A 23,756-nucleotide genomic window follows, 5' to 3' on the forward strand; every position below is an offset into this window, starting at 1 on the left:
TACAGTTTTAAGGTTGATCTTTATTTCTTGGGCTGTGATAAATTTAGGAAATGTCTCTCTCCCTCCTACACCAGACCCATTCCCAGGGGGATGACCAAATCTGGGCTTGAGCTACTTTAGAAAGGCATCTTTCTTTCCACGTACCTGTATGCATCACAAAGTCATGCAGTGTACCTCAGTGACATGGAGGTATCTATGCATCCTTTCTTTGGTTGTCCAAAATCAGCTGTATTCAGAAATACTGCAAAACTACTCAGGTGAGGTAATGCCATGCAATTAACAGCCTCTTCGTTCTCCTTGAGAACATTTTGCATTTCCACTGTTGAAGAATATGTGGAAAGGACCACAAAAGTACCACTTTAAGCTATTGGCTGTTACTTAGCTGTTCCTACAACAGAAGATTCCCAGTTTTCAACTTAAAATCTTTTGCCCATTGCCTTTGAAGAGCTTGAAGCATAGGGCAAGGTATGTGCAGCTCTTCCTGACTTTAGGTGTAAGGCAGTTGATTTCACAAAGCGACGTAGTGCATTTGCAGGATTGGTGCCATCTCATGTACCCTTCAGCTGGTCTGGACCTATGCATGGGGTCACTGTGGGAGGGGCTTCAGTGAGTTCCAATGCTCTGAGGTGAAGACCAAACCCCCACTGGCACAGCTTCCCAGTCTGCCCACTGCAAAATCAGATCTATGATGATGTTTCTGACCAATTGGCAAAGAAATAAGGGTGGAGGGAGTGGCATGTATTTCTTCCTTTACTCGAACCTCCCTGTCTGATCAAACTTCCACCTCTCCCACTTCATTATTTCTTAACTTTAAAGAGAAGCAGAAAAGACCAACCTCCAGAGCTGACTTCCTCCCTTGCTGCTCCTTTCTTTTTTCACAGAAGACCGATCAGGGGTTGCTAAGTAGCCAATCTCCTTATATCCACAAGTGCTGCTTCACCTGGCCTGTTGTCAGATAAGCAGATGGTTCAGGAGCCAGGAACTTCACATAACTCACAAGATAAGCAACTTTTTAAATGTAAATAATGTACTTAATTAATAACACTTTGGCAAACACCTTAAGGAAACACACTGCTGCTTGACTTTGATCACCCATCTGTGCATTTCCCACTTTGCCAAAACCTTTACCTCTCACAGTGAGATTTTAGCTGCTGATACGAAGGCAGGCTCACACGCTCATACCAGTGAAAGAGCAGGTTGCTATAATGCTCAAGAATCCACTGAGCAAAACATAATCATCATTCATTGCAAACTACAAAGGTATGTTTGCAGTAGAAGCAGGCACAGTCACATCAGCCTTATGTTAGCTAATTTGGTTAACAATTAACAGATGGCAGGAGGAATGATGATTGTAAGACTTCTCAAAGATAGGGGTGCACAGATCAACGTGGGTCTTCCAGCTCCTCCCAACTTGTTTTCTAATTGTAATGCTGTGCTGCTTGGTCTTCATTGCTACCCTTTGTTCTTGAGCAGAGAAATGGTTCTTAGAATGACAAACTCATGAAGAAAGCAGGCTGGGATTCTTGAGATGGTATTTCTGTTTAGTTCTACAGAATGTAAGAACACACAGCTTGCTTTACATAACTTTAAACATCGTTTCACCTAAGGAGCACTTTGCTGATGTCAACCATGCATTACTTCAGTGAAATAGACTACTTGTGTTGCTCATTCTGATTATTACCCTTTGAAAACAACTCACTGAGACCATGGCATTTCACCTACGGGAATTAGATTCGTTATTCCATACACATTAAGATAGCTCTGCCTATCTATATTGTAAATTGTAAACGTAATTTACCCACATACCATAAGACTTCAGTGGCAGTTTTGATTCTTGACCTGTTTGTATAGTAATCATTAACTAACTTAATTTCCAAGAATTGTCAACCTAGTTCACGTTACATTTTTACGCAGGATATTTCTGGTTTGATAAAACGATGGATGTTACAGTCAAGGTTGTTTTTTTCCAACCCAACCAGCTACATTAATTCCAAATTCACTGTGTTACAAGAACCAGAATAAATGTTTTCTGAATAGAAGAACAAATCTGGCAAGGAATAAAACATCATCCCTTTAAAAGCGTAAAACAAGTGTGCAGAAATACGGAGTTTCCGTTTTGAAGAGTGTCAGAACTTTTCACAGTTTGGTGTTAATACTTTTTTTCCCCTCCCATTTTGAGTTGATTGATTAGATTAGTCCTTAATCTGTTTAATTTCAGGCAATATGAGAATTTACCTGAGGATAAACTACAAGCACAGAGACTGCAGTGAATGATAAACTGCTCTTCTAAGCTTAGGTACATAACTCTGCCAATGTACAAACCAGGCTCGTCTATATTACAATTTTATTTACATTTACTCCAGGCAAGCCTTCACTAGTATTTTCTTTTTAATCCACCATTTGTTTTATTCTGATTTTTTGGTAATGATTTCATCAAATTAAGACGGCTTCCTGTCAGAAGTGACTAAAAACCAGTTTTCATTGCATTTTATGGCCAACCATAGTGGTGGCTAAAGTCTACAAATTGTGCATTAACGTTTCCCAAATCTACTGCTCAACATAAGAAGGAATACAAGTGGAGTGAAGTTCTATACATTAACAAATACTGAGATATGACATGGTATTGATCCTCCACTGGTGTAGAATGCCATACTGAGTTTGAAATTATTGAACTCGTGATCATTTACACCAAGAAAGAATTTGCATTTCTTAAAGTTACAGATATTTATCTGTGTTGTTGTTTTTGTTTTTTTATTTTATTTTATTTGCCTCTTTCATAATGAAAGAAAAAAAAAAAAAACTTCCTTAGTATTAGGACCAAAATACAGAGAGTGGAAAATGGCAGAAGCTGCTGAGTACAAATAGCTACTGTTCTACCACAAAATGTGGTATGGAATAAAAAGAGCTCTCCACATTTTCTTTGCTTAATGTTTTTGAGTTGTCCTTTTTGCGAAGTGAATGAATGGGCCTATGCAAAAGCCCTGCATCTGCTAATGATTTTCAGTGTTATCACTAACCTTAGAAACTGAAGAACTGAGAAAAGAATATGATCAGGGAAGAGAAAGCACACGTGGAGATTATTTTTCTATCAGAAGATAGAGTAACCTAAGACAAATTGTGGTTAAAAAAAAATTACTCTGCTACCAAATCTTTGGGCTATTTCTAGTAATATTCCTATTTCCTACCAACTTGTAGCCTTATTAGCTTCTAAATTGGGCAACAAACTGTTAAGATATTGACATAAGTACTGGATTTATAAAAGACTGTAATCTTAAGCAGAGTGTGGTGAAAGTAAAGAGACAATTATGTGATCAAAAGATACAATGAGTATTCATTTTTAAGAGCAATTTAACCAATGCTATTTCTGCATCTCCTGATCTAGGCTTTAAAACACATGCAACTTGCACAGGAAACTTCTGGAAGAAGATGCTGGTCTTTTTTTAGGTCTGATATATCATAGCAATGTAAGAAATAAAGAAGAATAATTACACCGTGCATTTCAGTAGCTGGCATTCAATCTGATTTTTAAGAGCCCTAAACTGTACCACTTCCATCTCTTCTATTATTCAGCAGTTTAATATGCTGCATTTCCTGATATATACATCAAACATCTCTCACCCTGTGCAGTGCATTCACTTTACTTGTAATTTTTTTTCTTTTTCAGCAGAACCTTTTTAATTCCTTTGCTGAATCTTTTTATTTGGCCAAATTCCATCCATGTTCCTACTCAGTTCCTTTTAATTTCACTGTCTTTATTGACTCTAGAATGAAAATAACAACATATTTCATTAAGATCCTATTTACACCTTTTTTCTTGATTGCTATCGAAGACAGAAACTGAGCCCACATTACCAAAGGGTGTATTACCCCACTGGATATTTCCAACCCCCTTGTTACACGGTTTTTTTTTATCATAACTTTTTAGATTTGCCATTTGGCCAGTATTCAATCCACATTCAGTTGTCTCCAGCAAAGCTGACCAAAATTAATTTTTCAATTAGGATTTCATGAGACATTGTCAAATGTTTTACTAAAATCCATCTATTTTTCAAGTGCTACCTCATTTCTCTCTCTCTGTCAGAAGCTAATTCCTTCAACTGCTTCAAGCAAGCACATCAAAAAGTTGTTCTTTATGCAAAACACTTTAATTCTGGGATTTTTTGTTTGTTTTAAATCTAGAGAAGGAAAATAAAATATTTGCATATCATTGAAAATCTAGTTGCTTCTCTTAATTCACTGACAACAGTCATGAAATGGTTGGTTTTGGTTGCATTAACTCATTGTGCTCTGAATCTGTGCTCATTACAAATTGGTTTTATTGTGATTAAAGAGATGTTAGCTTTCTATGAATCAGAATGTATCAGTCATGTCTGAGCCAATAGCAAATTCCCAATCACTAGAATGAGCTTCAGCTGAAACGACTGAACATATAAGTTGTTTCTTTCTTCATTGTAGGGGACTTTTACCAAAATCACGCTTTATATTCAAACTTTTGTCAATTCAAGGGAACTGATATACAAGTTTTTGAAGAAATTAAGTGCCTTCTTCCACGAGCAAGAGATTTTGATTATTTGGTGATTATGTGCTGCTGTACAAAAAAATAAAAATCTATGAAAGATTTAAAGAGGCCTTTGAATAATGAAGAAAACCATTGAAATTAAAGAAGCCCAATGGCTTTTATTTTATTGCAAGCATATTTTAAGACTTGACAGCAGTTGCAGTGTTCCCCTAATTTTTGCTATAAAAGGGAAGTAAAACAAGAGTTTATTGGAGCAATACTTCATAGTGCCCTACTTCTGTAAATTGTCTTTAAGCTCTAGGGTAAGGATGGAACATTCATGTTTTTAAATTGGATACAAAAGCAGTCTATGCTGTGGCTGCTGTAGCATAAATTGCTACACAGAGACTAGCAGATATGTCTACACATACTGATGCTCAGCAAGTTGTAACGTGTTTTTTTTTTTTGCCTCACTTTACCTGCAGCTCTTATAGCTTGTGCTACTTTTAAACGCTCTCTAATGTTTGGAAGATATAGTGCATACCTTGAAAATGCTTTATGCTTGTAGAGGGTTGCATAACTCTCCTTGAAACAGACCCAGAACCCTCTGAGCTGTCCTAAAGTTTTAAAGTGTTTTAGCATAACTAATTTATAATATAAATTGGCTGACCAGTGCGAAGCTGGATCTTACACTGCAATTTTTCAAGAGGACATAATGTTCTGCCCACAGTCATGGAGAGAAAATAGTACTGATTAAACTTTCATTCAAGAGCAGCAGTGGGTCATGCACCATGTCATGGAGGTGATGGAGTTTCCACATCATGCCAGAGAGGGACTAAATGGCTGCTCTGGCTCAGATGGGCTTGGGCAGGTAATAAGGAGCTGATGCATTTGGCATGCTGGCCTCGCTGCCTCCCCACCAGAGCAGTGTCAGCAGCTGAGAGAAGGTCCTGAGACTGTTCAGAGAGCAGCTGAACGTTTTGCAGGTGGTAGAAGGCTGCTCGTCTCTGTTCAATATTCCAGATGGCATCAGTAATAATTACACTTAGTGAGAAGGCGAGGAAGGGAGCTGGGCCATTAAGAAGCCCTTGTGAAAGCCATTTGAACTGACTGCCGTGTCTCGCAGACAAGCGCATAATGCGATGCTGAGCAATTAGATGCTGAATTAGCAATTAGACATTGAATCGAGTAGATCTCTAAAGTAGATACCAACTGTCTCTGAAAACTCCTTCCTTTTTTGTCCCTTCATTACACTTCCTTTGTTGTTCATTACGGAACAGACTTTTACATTCTCTGTAGGAAGGCAAATACATTTTAAAGCTATTAAGTGTTAATGATCAGATTGTCAGGTCCTAAGGTCCTATTACTTTTTTTTTTTTTTTTTTTTAGATACTCGGTGTATGAGAGCACAGTGAGCAGCATGACTTGTACAGAAGTATCTTTGAGAAGTTTGGGAGAGATTAATTGTTGTTTGCAAGAATATAAATGAAGTTTTGCACTCTCAAAGGGTGGAAAGGCCAGTTGTTAGCTGCAAGATGAACAATGTGATCATCTGATATTTTAAATAGTGTGAGAGATTTGAAACATGAAAACAAATTAAGTCTTGCAGTGGATGAGAAAAAATTACCTGCATTGCTTCAGCAACAGATGCTGTGTCTCAAAAAAGGTATTTGCAAAGACGTACAGAGCTGACTCTCAATCTTACCTCTAAATTGTGATAAAACTCGGAATAATTAAAACCTAGTTTCTAAGAGAAGAAATGTGTCTGTGCACAAAAATGCATCTTGAAACAATTTTCTCTTGTTTCTGAAATTAACAAGTATATCGAGTTTTAATTGGCAATAGCTTATAGGGAGAAGAATTTTGAAAGCAATGTAACATGTTCTTATTTGCTTTAACGCTTGGGTACTAGATCTATTTTTTATTGTGAACTGATGTTATGAAACCTTGAATTTGTTGTAGTAGGAAAAATGACAGTTTTCATTATTGCTATTTTCTTGCCTTAGAAAATACTGACAAACATGTCTATCATCCTGTTCTGTTCAGAAGAGACAGGGAAAACTGGGTACAGTGGAAACTCATTATAGTTTTTAAGGTAGGCAACACAACTCCAGATCAGTACTTGGTATAAAAGTAAATGTTACACTTAGAGAAAAATGTTCAGATTACCGCCTGGATTTTAAGCAACAGTAATTGTTGAATGTATTGTAGTCAACTGCAATTTCAGCCCAGTGGGTGGATTTAGATATGTAATTTACTCACAGCATTATGCATCATTTTTCTTGCTTTCCAACCCATCTCCAGCCCATTGAATTTGTTTCAAATGCTATCAAAAATATATGAATTCTGGACAGCACCATCAGTACATTAATCTTTTCCCACAAGAGTCAGAATGAAACTGCAGACACAGATACCTGATGCTTTCATTGTGTTGAGAAAGTTTGGTCCAAAATAGCATGTAGATGATGTCCTGCATTCATTCATCCATTCTTTCTTTCCTTTTCTTCCTTCCATCCCTCTTTCTTTCCTCCTTTCTTCCTTTCCTTCCCTCTCTCTCTATCTCTTTCCCTTTTTTCCTTCAACTTCTGTAAGCAAGATTTCCCCCTAATGGATGCATGGCAAAAAGAAAAAAAAAAAAAAAAAAAAATGTGCAGAAAAACAGAGAGATTACCCCACTGATCTAGATAGAAGGGGAGAACAATAGGATAGAAGATAGTGTTATTTTGATCCCTTATCTTTGTTGGAAATTTCATGAGATAGGTGCCTTCATATCTATGTAATGACCAGGTATCAAATATCTGCTCTTATCTAATCTTGGTTGCATCTGAGTGGATAAAATGGACAGCATGAACAGAAGAAGCTTCATTTGGAGGAAAATAATGGCCAGTGATGCTGTCTCAAGCCAGGCATTTTTGAGGAAGTCTGTTGTAATGAAAACAATGTTTTATATTTTCAACAATTCAGATGCAAATTAAATGAGAAAGTGAACTGTCAAAACCAGAACTGCCTCTCTCCCTCGACTTCAGCAGAGGCAAAGGTTTTCCTGAGTTCTCTGCAGAATGGGAACCAAATACTGAAGTAGATTTGGCCTCCAGATGAATCCTACATTTCCATGATAACAGAAGGTACTGGGGTCAGCCTCAGACAACCTCCAGGTGTTAATCAGTCAGCCCTGCAGAGAGGTGGCAAATCCCTGTGAAGTTCTCCTTGCTTTGTACCTCACAGGCAGTTTTACTGATACTTTTCTACACAGCATCTAAGAAACAGTGATCCCACAGAGAAACAGAAAATTTTAAGTGTGCATCATTTTCTCTTTCTGTTGTGATATTGATTTATATATTATGCCAAAAGTAGAAATCCCACATAAAAAGAACAGGAACACTGAATTCAAAAGCCTTCTGTTGTAGCATTTCTTGACTTGTGAGGTTACCCATAGGGCTTTAAATCTCCTCCCGTGGTTTTGTTTTAATGTATTTTCTGTTTTGTTGTTGTTGCTGTTGTCTCTTTGTTTTGCTCTTCAGAATTATCATCCATTACAACATTATGTTCTACGTTTTTCCCACCTCATTCTAACCCCTTTGATGCATACATTTCACAGTACTCTGTAACACAGTCATTGGATACTGAAGGTAATGTATTTTAAGTGTATGAACTGACATTATTTACTGCATATTTTTCAAAACAAAGGTGTACCTAAGGAGAAAAACTGTTTTTATATGAGCTAGATGCAGCATGGAAAGGGGGAGTCCAATCCTTCCCTTAGCAAAGGCAAATGAGTACCCAGGATATGGGAAAAAAGTTTAATCCTTCCCTTTGTCTTACGTAAAACCAGATCCCAACGTCTCCATTTAATGCTCAAACTACCAGTGTATAACTTGTAAGAGGGGAGAAAAAGAACAGCATAATGCACGTCTTGACAGGAAGCTGGAAAGAAGGGAGGGTGTGTGCTCTGCTGACAGTTTAACATTAGAGAAACTAAGTGGAAAGTTGTTATCTTATCTGTGAACCTGCTGTGAAGGGTGATGTGAATTGGCAGGCAGATCACAGCGATTTGCTGAACAGTAAACCTCAAGAACAGGTTGCTTGCTTCTAGTTTTTGTAGAGGTTCATGCTGCAGTGGATGAGTATCCTTTATTTCTGTACCTAGTTGCCTTTATTTAGTCTTCTCTGCACCTCTGCAAGGTCTTGCTTTACCTTCTGTCTCTACAGCTGATTTCTTTTTGCAACGTGTCTCTGAAGTTTTGGTACACATCCCCTTGTTGAGGTATGACTTTCTGCCTTTACCTTCACCACTCCTTGCTCCTTTCGTCACCTACAAATTTCCGCTTTGCTTCACTCCACTATTCTGCCTTTCCAAGCTTTGGTCGCTTTTTGTTTCTACGTACCATCCTAATTCTTGATCCTTCAAAGAATTCCCAAATCTCCCTTTGAGGCCCTTCAATTCCTATCAAGAGTTTCCCACGGAAGAGGGAAGAGAGAGCTCTTGTTTCTCTCGCTGCTTCCTACCCTAATGGACCTGCCAGCAAGAAATTAACATCAAAGGGAAAATCCTGATCAAGTGCTGCGATATAGCGCTCATTTTGAACATGAACAGTATAATTAGTAAATAGGTGGTGAGAGAAGGGAAGGAATGGAGAATGGAAGAGAACTGTCAGGTGCTTTAACATCTCGTCCCAATTTCTAACAGGTGTCTTTGTGCACACTAGAACTTCAGAAGCTTGTTACAGAGCCAAATTTGGATTTGGGATCTATTTGTCAAGGATTTCACTACAATAAATAGATCTGTATAAGTAGATCTGTATCACATTAAAAAAAAAAATTCCTATGCTAGCTTGCCATGCCTAGAAATACTGCTTAAAAGGTCCTGGAATTATGAATTAGTGCCATTCCTGACTAATGCTGTCCTAATGAAATGTGACTGACTTCATTCCCTGCATTGTAGTACTGCACAACTTACGCTGGGAGAACAGTTCAGCTGAAAAAGGTTCTAAGTAACGCTGAATCATATGGTGTAAACATTTGTTTGTCTATATATTTATATCCATATTTAGAACTAACTCCAAGCTGACCTCTGAATTCCAACACACATAACAGATCTTTCATCACAAAACAGCCCCCAAAAGGTTTCCACTTCAACTCACAAATGTCTGAGATATTTTGTTAGCCAGTTATTAATCAGACAAGGAGGGCACAGAAAACACCCTCCTCGTTATTTGCTTTCATCATGACCAACCAGATGAAGGTGAGCCCTTCCAGTAAGAGATCCCAAGCCATTGCAATGCAAGTGAGACACAAAGGAGCATAGCAAAATGCACATGAACACTGTCCTATAGTGTCCTGGGGGTTTGCTCCTACTTGTCTTCTTGGATGTTTTTTGCCTTAAGTGTTGCAATGAGTAAAAATCCTTATATAAATGTAACTGGGTGTCAGCTTCATTTCCAGTTAAGATTCTCTGTTAATTAAAAGCTGCTTTACATTGAGCTGCAAAGAACAAGTCAAAAAAACATAAGCTCAAGACACGCACTGTCAGTCTCCATAGATTTAAATTTAATTAAATGAGAAAACTGCATGACTTCTTTGGTTCACACCAAGGATTACCAGAGCTATCCTGTAAATGTATTTTTTGTAAGTGATGAGCTCAGCTTGGAATATTGTTTTATCATTAATGCTGCCATTCATTCCCCTGCAGGTCTAGTATCCAAAATACCACATTACTGTGATGAAAACGCAAGGCCTTGGACACACACCAAATGCATCCTGAGGATGCAATTGCACCATTATCTATTTATTATCTATTTATACAGCACACCAGCCGGTTGGGCCGTGAAATCTGACACTGAGATGATGCTATTTTGAGAGGTGCTGAGCACCTGCTGCTGGCTGCAATCACACTCTTCATTCCGTAACACCTAACAGGGATGTTTCCTCCCATACCCACAGCTACACAAAGCGGTGCCAATGGGCCAATCCCAATTCCCTCTGCTCATGTCTGCATTCCCTACAATATGGAAAAACACTACACCTGCTCCTAGTAAATCTGATGTGTTTCCCATGAGAAAGAACCAAGCATTTCTTTCTAACCCCTGCAAATAATTTGCTGTCCTTTGAAGCATGGAATTATTCAGCTGACATTTTATCTTATCTACCTCTCAGCACCATCAACTCAAATATTACGTCTATGAAACCTTTTTTTTTTTTTTTTTTCAGCTTTACTATTTGTAGGTTTTCTGTTCTCAAGATAAATTAGGAAATAAATGAGCCTGCAGACAAAGTTGAGAATACACTGTACTATAGCAGTAATGTACAGAGATATCCATGAAAATGCCATCAGCGTTTTTGCCGTATATGTTCTTGTTAATGTTATGTTTCTAAAAAGTAGTTTGTAGTGCTGGGGAGAGGGAAAAAGAGGCCAAGGAAAAAAGGAGACGGTAGAGAGACTCAGAGCTGCACACATCTCCCCACTGCCTCCTAAAAGGGCATTGCTGCCTTTAAAATTGCTGAATTCCTTCAGTGTGAGGAGCCATTCTTCCATGCAAATTTGACTTTCTGGGACAAAAGGCCAAACTATATATTCATTAATTTTAACATAAACAAAATGAGATCCTTCCAGCTTTTAAGATCTCTCTTCACTGTGTTTTTTGGGAGTGAGGGGAGACTGAGGAAAGGGTAAGCTGCAGCGTGCTACTACCTGAGTTTTCATCATAAGCTGAATCTTATTCTCTGTGCTCTGAAGAGGTCACATTTATAACTGAGACCTGAGAGACTGAGACCAAACAAGTACCTGGAGCACAGCTATTCCAGTACACCTCTAAGAGAAAAATAATAAAAAAAAACAGAGATTAACCCTCCCACCTCCTCACATGCTTCTCTGAATTTGCTGAAGTATGTGTTTCTACCACAGAAATAATCATTAGTAATAATATTCACACTCAAGGCACTGCTTACATATATCCTTCTGAAGCAGCCTAAGCAGTTGTCCCCACTTTGTTGCTTAGGCAGGAGCACAGAGGGTGCAGAGCTTCCTCCTCTCTCTGCAGCTCACTACTGACAGACCTTCTGGAGCACAGTGGCTCTCGCTCCATACCAATTAGACTCAGCAGATATTCAGGCCAAGGTGACCTGTCAGAGGAGTTCAGAAAGGATTCCTGCAAAGCAGCATCTGCAGGAGCTAACAAGCATATCTTCTTGCATCAGTTCTGTCCTGTGTGTTCTTTTGTTACCGAAGTGAGAGTTTTCAGCAAGGCTATTTTGAAGGAGAGCTGATTTTGTAGGGTGCCTCCCAGAAGGTCTGCTAACTAATGATACTGATGCACCTCAAATGCCATCTGCCATTTCGCAACTGACACCTGCCCTACATGTAATTCTGAGTATCTCATATGTTAATGCCAGAATGACATTCAGCCTTTTAATCTCCACCATCCATCTCTTTCTCTCCCAGTCCAACTCAAACACAGCACCTATTCTAGTTAGATATTCTTGTACATACACCTCTACATAGCCATGGTAACATCCAGGGATATGCTCTGGGAATTACAAATGCAGAATCTATGAATATTTTGGAGAAGAAGCACAACTTCACAGCTTCACTTTGAATTCTGCTAGACAGGAAGTACCTTCGATTTATCTTATCACTGTCATTTAAGAGAATGTATATCTCTCCTACTTAAAACCAAAACTCTGGATGCATAACTACACTTTTAGATATATTTGCTCTAAGAAAAAAAAAAAGGAATCATACGACTGGTTTCGGTAACTGCAGTAAAGTGGCACTGAAACTTTTAAGTTATAATACATATGTTATGCTTTCTTGTAATAGAATGAAAAAAAAAAAGGTAGCATAAGGTAGTAACAGGATGAATTTGTTTTCCTCTCACCAAAAGTGACTGAATTAACGCTTGACCCTTTTGAACTGAAAGTACTCACTGCAAGGTGCAGACACCCAACAAACAATAGCACCACAACATCTTAACAAAAGTCCTTTCCACCTTCTTCCACCTACATATCTTCACAAATTATTACTCAGGCCCAAATTCCACATGACGCAACCCACAAAATGAAATATGCCTGGCTCTGGTGGAATACTGCCTTGGCTCCGTTTCCACCAGGAATGAATTTGCTGTTTACAACCACGCTACCTCGTAGAGCACTTGCTCACTGCTGCACCTTACACGTCTTTGCTGGAAAAGCCACTTGAGTGCTCTGGAATGAGTTCAGCTGAACGCATCTCTGCCACATCGTACTGCAGGATGGAGGGAGACTCTCAGCTGAGCCACCACACAGCAGCGGTTTGATTGCTCTTCTGCAAAAGTACCACTTGAGAGCACAAAGCTCTCCGCTGCCATGACTCAGTGCGAGAACAGCAGCCCAATTTTTTCACAGCTGCTTGTTCAGCCTCCACTTAAAATTTCTATGCTGTAAAAAAAAAAAAAAAAAAAAAAAAACAAAGGCAAAACAAAAAAAACAAGAAAAAACCCCCCCCCCCCCCCCCCACACACACACACCCCTTCCCTCCAAAAAATGTTCTCTCCATTACCTTCCTTTCTACACAGAGGGATTGTTCCTGGGCTGTAAAGGCTGACACATTAAAGTTGAAGCTTCAATGTAGTTATCTGCTTTGTTTTAATCTTACATTTTGCTCATCAGAAACGTGATGCAGAATATCAATAAATCTAATGATACACACTCACTGTGAAGCAAACACGCTGCACCTGCTTTGAAATTACTTTTGCTACTCATTCCTGACAGAAACAATGGTCAAAGAGCACTGCTCTCGCATAAATAATGTCAATTCCAATGGATCAGCCCTTGCAAATGGGAAAACATTTACATCTTTGCTTGTTCTGTTGGCTTCTGGATTGCACATAACATCTCAAAACAACAACAACAAAATCTTCTGGGAAGCTACAAAATAATTTTTTTATTTTATTTTGTAGCCAAGGGAAAAAGACTGGAAAGATGGGATATTTTAACATGTTTCAGTCAGTGTAGAAATATGGCATTAGGTAATGCTGAATTGATAAAAATGATTTCCAGCATTTTCATAATCATAAAAACTATGAAAAATATGAAAACTCTTAAAAATTATTAATTCTTCATTATTTGATGAATAATCACAAAAATGATTCAGTCCAGCAACCCAAACAGTGCTAGTTCCAATTAAGCAAAATAGAAAATGCAGAAAACTAGAGAGAAAAACATTGATGAAAAGTAGTGATTAGATCCACTAAAAAGGGCAGGATGAAAAGGCTCAAACAGAGATGGCCAGATGAGAAAGCTGAACCTCAATTCGGGAATGACAAGAACTACAGAATAAAATAAGACATGGTTTTCTTTATTTTGTTCTTCACTTTTCTATCTTTGGATTGTAAAGCCTAGGAAAGATTCCTGGAAAGAAGTCCCATTCCACTTGTCCATTAGCTTCCCTTTAGGAAAACAACTAAAAACCAACCAAGCAACTCGATCAAAAACAAAAATCCCTGGCCTTTTGTCCTTCATTTTATCTCTTGAGAAACTATACGATCATTTTATAAAATGGAACAACTGTTCTTTCATCCTGTCGTTATATCAGCTGATCCACTTTGCCAAGAGAGCAATGGAACTGCAAGGCGAAATGCAGTGCAAATGAAGAAACTGGTCTGTATTTTGAATCCCTTTCAATATGTCACTGCAGCAGCCTGGCAATAGCCACCAAGATATTCTGTCATTTTAGGACTAACCAATCTCTTCCAGTATTGAGTATCTTTTCTATTTGCTTTTCTGTTCGTTGATACAGTCTTTGCCTAATGGCAAATAGCATCAGGAAGGAGATGATGTGACTCAAGAAGTGACCCTTAGGTTTCAGTTGCCTTTTTGAAGGCACAAGGGATAGATAAATGAAGAAATACCAAGCTGGATCTGTCTATCGATATCTCCGTTGCACAGCTAAAATGACCCCACATTTTGTTGATAATTTGCTAATGGTATTTCAAGATGATCCTCATCCAGAATCCATTAACATTACCCTCTTCCTCCCTATAAATTGGATTTAATGCAAATACACTGCTTGACAATAAGTGTAAGGAACAGAACAAAGACTGCCATTGAAAAGACTGATCTCTCTTTCAATCTGCTGTTAGTCCTGAACTTTTTGTATCAAACTTTTTCTTGAATTGACATTTTGGGAATATGAGTTAATGCTCAGCCTCAGCATCATGCATTGCAGTGGGTAAAATGAATAAAATACAGGTAAGAAATTAAGAATGATGAGAAGGTGCACGTAGTGTTATAACAACATCTAGCTCCCTTGTAGCAGCACTCTTCCCAGAGAAGCCAATAATTATTTTTAATTTTATTTTAAGGCCCTAACCAAATTTTGATTTTAACCTTCTCCTTTGTGGATTAGATCTTAATGAGTAGAAAACTGAGCAGCTTTACTAGAAAGTAACTACTGCATAAAGGAATTTAAGTGCACTTAAGGACTTTTTCTTGTTGTTGACTTTACCAGAGTCCAATGAGAAAAGCTTTTAATTGCACTAGTTATGAAAAAGTTTGTTCCGTTTTCAATTAACATCTCTCCATTGTAGCCTTGCATTAACACTCCAGTAAAAAATCACTAGGCTTTACACTAAACCATTCCAGAAGATCATCTTAATCACCTGGTTGCTTATTTTTTCTTCCCCTTGCAAATATATTGCTACCACAGGAGTTTGAAACAGGATGCTAACTCTGGTCTACAAAGGTAAAGGAACAGACAGAAGGGAAAGCTTAACCTTATTTTATTTTTAAGCATTTTTGTTTCTATCTTTATTGAAATCCAATTTTCCAAACTTTTTTTATTGTAAGTTATTTGGTTTCATAGCATCATCTTTCATTTCTTCAGCTTTTCCAGCTGATGTAATGCAAGATGTTTAATGCAACTAGATTGCAAATATTTACTGGCACTCTCACCAGGAATCAAAGTCCTGAGTGGTTTCTGTGTCAGTAGTAGCATTTTTATGAGTTTATTTAATCTGCTAAAGAAGGAAGTGAACAGTGTTTGCTGCCACTCTGCCACTCTTACTCCCTAAACACATTTCAGCGAGGTCCAGGGAATCGATAACCACACACCCACAGCCTTTCATCTCTCAACTGTTGTTTGAAAGCTGGCTTTCAACCAAAATCATGACAGACTGACAGTTCTTTGGTCACTTATACAGACTGAATTGGTGGCCTCCATCCAGGTGCTAACGTAAATAGGCTTCTGCATTCAAATATTCAGATTGAATTAGTATCGGTATCTGAAAAACTCAGCAATGCAGTCAGGATTTAATATCACACAACCACAGAATCATTAAGGTTGGAAAAGACCTCTACGATCCCCAGGTCTAACCTCAACTCATCCCACCGTGTCCCTCAGTATCAAATCTCTACAATTTCTGGAACACCTCCAGGGACTATGGTGACTCCACAACTCCCTGGGCATCTTTGCCAACACACCACCACTCCTTATTAGAAGAACCACTTCCTATCATCCAGCCTGAGCATCACTTAGCACAACTTGAGGCCATTCCCTCTTGAAGATAACTTGGTGATTGTCTCAGGTACCCCACCAGTGCCTTGCTTGCATGTACCTGGGCCTTGCTGGCCTTCATGGGTAACCTTCCAGATATTTCCAAATCTTTCAGGGCTACACATATTCCAAAATTTATCTCTTCTGCATTGCTGCTTGCTGTTTGTTTCGTTTTGTTTTTGATGTTGTTTTACAGAGGAAAGTGAGATAGTGACCAGAGCCCTTGCTCTTGATCAAAGACCAAAATGCCAGCATCTTGCCTACAATTCATTTGCTTTGTTGTGCCTCAATCCCCAGCTCTAAAACTCAATGAGGTGGCAGCACTGAGGATATGGTCCCATATGCTGACACTTTTTATAAAGCCTTCCTCATTCCAGTACCAGGAAAATCCCCATTGGCTTCAGAGACTGGTGCATTGAATAGAGACCAGTTCACCGTAGCTACCTGAGTGTTCCTCAAAAGCAGTGACCCCAGGAACATCGTCACTTTCTCTTAATTCTCAAACTATGACATTATTTTCCATAACGTGTGCAAGCATGCACACCAAATGTTATTTAATTAAACATTCATAGCATACTAATTTAATGGCACTGTTGTAGCAGTGTTGTTGGCAATGATCCAGATCCTTCATTGGAATAAACCGGGCAGCCTTCGGCTTCGTAGTTTATTCACTTGGGGACTGTGTTACTGCCTCATAAAACAGCGCGATAGTATTATCATCACTTAATTGTGCTGCAAGCTTTTCACATTTCTGTGTCTGCCTTACTGCATCAGCCACGGCATATTTCTCTGAACCCCAGAATGCACAGTAAATATAAATTGACCCGCTTAAGCCATCAGAAATACACCTCAGAAAGCTGGTCTGTCAGTAGTTGGAGATTTATCGATATATTGTACTCAAATGTGACAAATGACTGCGTTAGAACAAACCAATAAATAAACTCCTAGTATAATTAATTCCAACACTTAATTTTGAGTTACTACCTGTAATTCCTTATATAAAAAAGTTCCAGCAACTGGAAAGGATGACTCATCTGCATGAAGGCTATTCAGCAAGAAAGGAGAGGAAAAGGGAAATAAATGATAACATTTAAACTGCATTATAATTACCACTAATCGTTGGTAAGCCCAATAGGTATTTTGGGAGGTAATTTCAATAATGAAAATATCTAATTGTCATCCACAGCCTCATTTTCCAGGAAATCAAGTATCACAAGATCATAGAGTGGCTTGGGTTGGAAGGGATCTCAAGGATCATCAAGCTCCAACCCTCATGCCACAGACAGGATTGTCAATCACCAGATCAAATACAAGATCAGATTGCCCAGGGCCCTTTTGATGATTAGCAGACTTTTTTTTTTCCTGCATACGTTGAGATATTTTTTAAAGGGAGGAAAAATTACTGAACAAAAACCACATGGAAAAGCTAAATTAAAATTATGTTAACTTTTCCAAACCCTTGGGTATTTTAGCTAACTTTAAGTCACAATTTTACAAAAATTCAAAGGTAATGGGACTATTTATTTTGTATCTTATTGCTATATTTTATTTATTAAATATAATCATGCTTTTATAAATCTTCCTGCTTACTAATTTCATAGAATCATTAAGGCTGGAAGAGACCTCCAAGATCATTCAGTCAGACCTTCTTCAGAGTAGCATGGCCTGGCAATGGTGTGGTGTACAAATCAGAGCTATCCCTCAGAATCTGTGCCATGAAAATCCCAGAAACCAGTCTTCTTGAGAGCATTAGAGAAGGACTATTAAATTAACACTCAAAACACAATTTGAGTTTATATTAAAATGAAAGGCTAACTTCAAACTCTATTCAAATGTAAGTATATTAAATAATACAAATCTGTCTACAGATCGATCAAATGGTTAGAAACGCTGAATACTTAAATTTCCCTTGGAACAGGTTTGGAAACGAGACCGTTTGACTTCTGCAACAGAACACACACATTTAAAAGTTTTAGATAAAGTGGCTTGTCCAACTGATTCAGTCTAATAACCTCATTATAATATTAATAACCTAACGCTTCCAGGTCAATCCCTTTTTGGCTATTCCTTTATATCAGCTCCAGGAATGGTGTACCACCAGCTGTCTGTGCCAGCCCCCAAACTCTCCACCTTAAGAAAGATTTTATTAGAAGCAGTATTTACAGTCTGAAACGAGAACAACTCTTCAAAACATTTTTTTTGAAACATGGCTCAACATCAGCATCTCAAATATGCTTTGGGAATATGTGAGAAATAGAAAAATTGTGTTGATTCTGCTAAGGCTTTGTTGATATTAATGTGTTTATATTAAAATAAGTATCTAATTATAAAACTGAGTGCGGTAGAATCCATCATTTTTTCTTGTGGAAAAAGAGCAAGTCTGAGAACTTCATTTTCTTTCCCAAAATTATTAATATATAGGGCTAAGTTATACAGGCTTTTGTTTTTATAATCACTTATTCAAAAGCCAAAAACGTAACATAAATTTTAATTTCGTTGTGTAGAATGAGAGATTAAAAATTTATACATTCCTTCATACATCTACAGCGGATTCAGTTTATGACCAGTATAATAAATAGTCACTTGACAGGTAAGTTAAAGAAATTGAAGCACACCAAAATACTGCAATGCCTGTAGCACGACGTTCTCAATATCATTATCGATGATATTGACATATTGATAACATCATTATCAACGTTCATAAATATCCTTGAAATGTCCCAGTGATTTTCCTCAGTTATTATCTCAGGCAATTAAGCTGGTGACCAATTTGCCAATAGGGGGATAAAAATCCCTTACGAATTTCATTTCAAGTATCTTTTATAGGATACACTTTGCTGTGTTTGTATCCCTGCAGGTCTGTCTGTCTTCCCCTATTTTCTATCTTTTATCTTATTTTTCACCCTTTTAGTAGCCATTGCTTAACGTTGGCTTCAAACTTTTAGCACTGAAATAACTCCTGTAACAAAGTACTCCTACCTATGAGACTTATTAATAGTTATTAGCAAATCAGCCAATTTTACCTCCAAGTAGAATATTTGTTGTTGTTAGGAAGCTCTCAGTAAACTGAATTGCATTATTCCTCTAGGCACCCATCAAAACATACTCTATTGTATAGAGCGAGTATGGCTGTGAAAGAACATATTTCCTGTGAATCACATAGCACGTTGTCCTTGCTAGCACTGGGCCAAAAGCTGTCCTAAGGACAGCAACTTCCCTCTTCTTGGTTTCTAGATTTGTCACACCTGCTTGGCTTTGCTTTTGTCCATTTAGCTTTAAGCAGCAAGTTTTTTTAATCTTCGTATCTCAGTGTGCTTTACTTTTGTTCATCTTTGTATGATCATTTAATATAACTATCCTTTTCATGCAGATAGTAGTCACAAGTGGTTGTTTGATGTAGAATAAAAGTATATATATTTTATGTATATGAAATATATAAGACCTCTGCTATGTGATGGAGGGGGTAGGAAAACAGGCAGGAATGGTACCAGTTAGAAGAAGGGACAGTACAACTGTATCAGAAGTACCAATATGCTTTGCACAAAGCAAGTTCTGGAATATAGAGAAGTTGAAGGATACATATGGAGGAGATTCAGCAAGCAGCTTTGTCCATGCCCTGTTATGAAATCTGGGGCAGGAGGCTTGGATGGTACAGCTGATGCTGTGGCCAGCTGCTTTTACACAATAGAAACTGCAGAAAATAAAACTGAAAACGCTGAACTACGAACTTTAGCAAATGAGTAAAGTTCAGGTGCTGCATATTCACAGCTCGTCCCTGAGAAAGCCTTCTTCCATTGACACACACCCTCCTGCATACCAAATGCAGATGCATATTTATATATTCATAGAGCATACTCAATACTTCAGCATTTACGATTATTTACTATGCACAGGTATGCAGACAAAATTCAGGTGGCATCTAATTTCCCATACTGTAAATTCGTCTCCAGACCACATTATTGCCCTCTGTGCACCTGCAGAATCATAAGGTGTTTCACTGCTGGGGATTTTGTCTTCATTTATTCCTCAGCCTCCATATTGCAGTTCTTACAGTACACAGCCAAATTCATCTCCAGGTACATCTTATCTAAGCTTACATGCCTATAAGCACAAATAGCTTATTGTAAAATGCTAGTTCGAATAAGAAGGTATAGACAGTAAACACAACATAAAGATACAGGTAAACTCGTGTTTGAGTTTGAATCATAGAATCACCAAGGTGGGAAAGGACCTCCAAGATCATCCAGTCCAGCCATCCACCTACCACCAATATTTCCCCACTAAACCACATCCCTCAGTACAACATGTAAGCATTTGTTGAATACCTCCAGGATGGTGACTCCACCACCTCCCTGGGCAGTCCATTCCAGCACCGACCACTCTTTTGGATAAGAAATTTTTCCTAATGCCCAACTTAAAGCTCCCCTGATGCAACTTGAGGCCATTTCCTATCATCCTATCACCCAGTTACCTGGGAGAGGAAGCTGTGCCCCACCTTGCCACAACTTCCTTTCAAGTAATCCAAGAGCAATAAGGTCTCCCCTGAGCCTCCTCTTCTCCAGACTGAACAATCCCAGTTTCCTCAGCTGCTCCTTACAAGACTTGTGCTCCAGCCCCCTTCTGAAGTCACCCACTTAACTGCCTTTCTATGTTTATGCTTTCAATAAGCAAACAGCAGTGCTTCTTTGGGGCTTACTGAAGAAAGTGGAAGATGAGCTCCTGAGCCAATGCCAAAAGCAAGCTTGGCAGAAATTATGAAACATCTCCTAAATTCTTCATTCCAGGAAAATAACTATTTAGTTCAAGTGAAACAGCCCACTCCACTCACCACTGTTATTTATTTATATTTCCTTTCTCTTTAACCCCTTTCTGCATTAATTATAGAAAAACAATTGGTTTTTCTCATCACGAAAGGAATAAATTTCATACTGTATTTACAGAAATCACGAGGCATAAAAATAACTGCAAATGAATGGAAATTATTCTCTTGTGCACTCCTGACACCTGCGTTCTTGTCGCACATCACTCACAGTTCTGGGCTAATTTTAAAAATCAAAGTTACTGAAATGAGTGGTGTTCTGTTATATGAAAGTTAACTTGCAAGTCTAACAAATCTAACAAACTGCCATAAAGAAGCAAGGCTTTTTTTCCAGCACTGGGATAAACATGTCCTGCTTCCTAGATTGGATTAAAAAAAGATGTAGCTATGTTCTAATTTAATTATTTGTTTCCACAATGGAAACACTTTTTTGCATTCTTTTGCTGTCTACAACAGAGGTTCTTGAATGCCATCTGAGCCTGAGATTTTATTTAAAAGGAGAAAAACCGAATATAAAACAAGATAGTGTGATGAAGAATTACTGGCAAGGGCATGGGTGTGCTGTAGAAAGGCCATTACTTTCATACAGAGGATTATGAATGTTTCTGATGAGATAATTCAGTAATCACTTTAAGATAAAAAAAGTCAAAAAAGAAAAATCAAGGAAATGCTTTATAAGATAAACATGGGGAATGTAATCTCAACAGAATCATTTCTGGAAGAAATACATTCTGAATATACCTCATACTTCTCACCACCAAAGATAATGTAGGAGATACGCACTCATTCATTTGAACAAATCTTTTAAGATTGAAATGAAAATACAGATAAACACCTTTGTACCTGCTGAGGTTTTGTGACAAATGCAAGACTGAAAAAATATAATACTAAATTAGTTTTGCAATTTGAATATATGAATTTTACTCATCAGTCTAATAGTCTGAATGACTCCTTGCTATTAATCCTATCCAGACAGTGGATAAGATCCCATAAGCAGTCACAAAATGCTCATGTTATATATTTCTCAGTTATATATCAGATTTCATCTACAATTCCTGAGATAAAAGCCTTTTGTCTACTATAAGCATTAACAAACTAGTTGTTGTAGGGCTGGGGTGGGATCCAAAGGGATGCATGCCTGCCCTTTCATCTGTAACTTCCATATCCGACTTACATTTTGCTGAGAAACGAACATTTAATGCTATCTAAAAGGAATAAAATACAATGTTTAATAACACTAAGTAACAAGTTTACCTGTTTTTCAGCTCTTATTACATGGGCATTAGTTATCATTTAGGTAGTACTGTATTTTCATTGCTAGGTGGAGTACTTAATCTGAGAATTAGCACCATTTTGTCAAGTAGCAAATGACACTGTATTTTCATAATAAATGCCATAATATTTAAATCATGCTTGTAATAAACATTTTATGAGATCCAGGTGCTACAAAAGTGGTTCGGTGCAAGCAAACAAAATAGTTTATTTCCCAAAAGCTGTGTTGAAAAGAGAACTGCACTGAAGAAAAACATATGATCAGCTGAGGCCACAGCCAAAGTGTTCACGTAATCAAAAAACACCATCAGACTTTTTTTCCTCTTTCTCAGTGTTGTTCTACAACATTTTTGTCACTGCTAGCTTTCCCCTGTCCAGTGCCAAGTGTTATAGTCTCTTTGATTAGAGACTGATCAAAAAGAAGGCAGTTGAGTGAAAGATATCTACAGATGCAAACGCAAGCTAGACAGCTGCTGTAAGTGCATACTGAAGAAAACAGAGCTTCTTTCATTGGCACCATGTAAGGATGTAGTATTTTGCCTTTTGGCAAGGCATCAAAAAATTTCCTTCCCCTGAATCATTTGTAACCTGCAAGAGGAACATCTCAGAAACACGTGGCTTTTTCCAAATATTCACGTCTCGCTCTTATAGAAATCAAATTGCCAATAAAGGAAAAGTTATGTCTCAGAGAGTAATGCATATTCAAAGTAAACACATCTTTGGAAATTGCTTTAGAAAAGCAACACTAGCCAAACAACCACTCTGTAATTTGTTGCAAGAGTTAATCTTTTTTCTTTCAGGATTATGGACTTAGACCTACAGCCATTACGCACATGAATAACTTCTCTGTAAGTGGGCAGTACAGCCGTATTTCAAAGGGGTTCACTAAGAAAAAGCAGTCAGGCTGAAATTTAACTGTGAGGAACATGTTCTTTTAAATTAAAACATGCTTTCGTAGGGGAAGAATGGCCAATAAGTTCCAATTAAAATCAATTCTGTTAAAAGCTTGAATGTTTGCTGTAGTAAAGACTGCAGTGAAAACTAACAGTACCAAATACTCAAGGACTGAAGCAGTAGGTCTGTTTTCCAGATAACTGGCAGTTCATACCAAGATCTGAGATAAATTCTGCTTTCCTAATCTTCCCAGGAGTCTTCTCCTAAATGGACAAAACACTTGGCTCTAGGCTGCTTTGCCAGATATCCAAGCAAATCATCCTGATCTCCATTATGCATATTTTTCTGAATTCCAAACAAATCCTTACTCTTTCAAAACAATTGTATATTATAACTGCTTTCAGCCTTGGCCAGATATACGAGTGAGGGGGATGTAAGGGACAATGGAATGTTATTTGTATGCCATCACCTACCAGCCCAAATTCAGAACTAATTGCTCAGGGTTTCAGATTGTGTTTCCTTATGAAAACTTGCTTTAAAGGACTGCTACAGAATCTGTTAGTTGATTTGGATAAACTTTGGGTTAGATTGGTGCACAGAGGTGATGAAAAGCAGCAGTCCTTTCTAGAACCTTCTCCAGACTGACAATCTAGAGAAGATACCCCACAGAAGTGGAGTGGTTTGAAATGAAATCTCTCTGTGGATGATGAAGTTCAGAACTTCTGTTGTTTGTGCTGGGAAATCGG

At 38.0% G+C, this 23,756-nt stretch overlaps 1 protein-coding gene across 5 annotated transcripts in view; it reads right to left on the reverse strand.

Annotated features, from left to right (window-relative positions):
• BCHE (butyrylcholinesterase) overlaps window positions 1-23,756 on the reverse strand; it is an 88,891-nt gene that overhangs the window by 49,285 nt on the left and 15,850 nt on the right. Inside the window, exons 1-2 of one of the 5 annotated variants that reach the window (XM_042820991.1) lie at window positions 1,129-1,254; window positions 836-945 (exon numbers count right to left, since the gene is read on the reverse strand). The exons of 3 other annotated variants lie outside the window; for them this stretch is intronic. Coding sequence is in view for 1 of the 2 variants with exons in the window: in XM_042820989.1 (XP_042676923.1) it covers window positions 145-154 (10 nt within the window). In the remaining variant the exon portion in view is untranslated. Of the gene's footprint in view, window positions 1-144; window positions 170-835; window positions 946-1,128; window positions 1,255-23,756 lie in introns of those variants that run through there. One more of the 5 variants, XM_042820989.1, reaches the window with a different exon arrangement.

The sequence above is a fragment of the Centrocercus urophasianus genome, unplaced genomic scaffold (genome assembly GCF_019232065.1).
Source record: "Centrocercus urophasianus isolate 14NV4802_14NV808 unplaced genomic scaffold, USGS_Curo_1.0 seq_19, whole genome shotgun sequence".
In the NCBI taxonomy this organism is placed as follows: domain Eukaryota; kingdom Metazoa; phylum Chordata; class Aves; order Galliformes; family Phasianidae; genus Centrocercus; species Centrocercus urophasianus.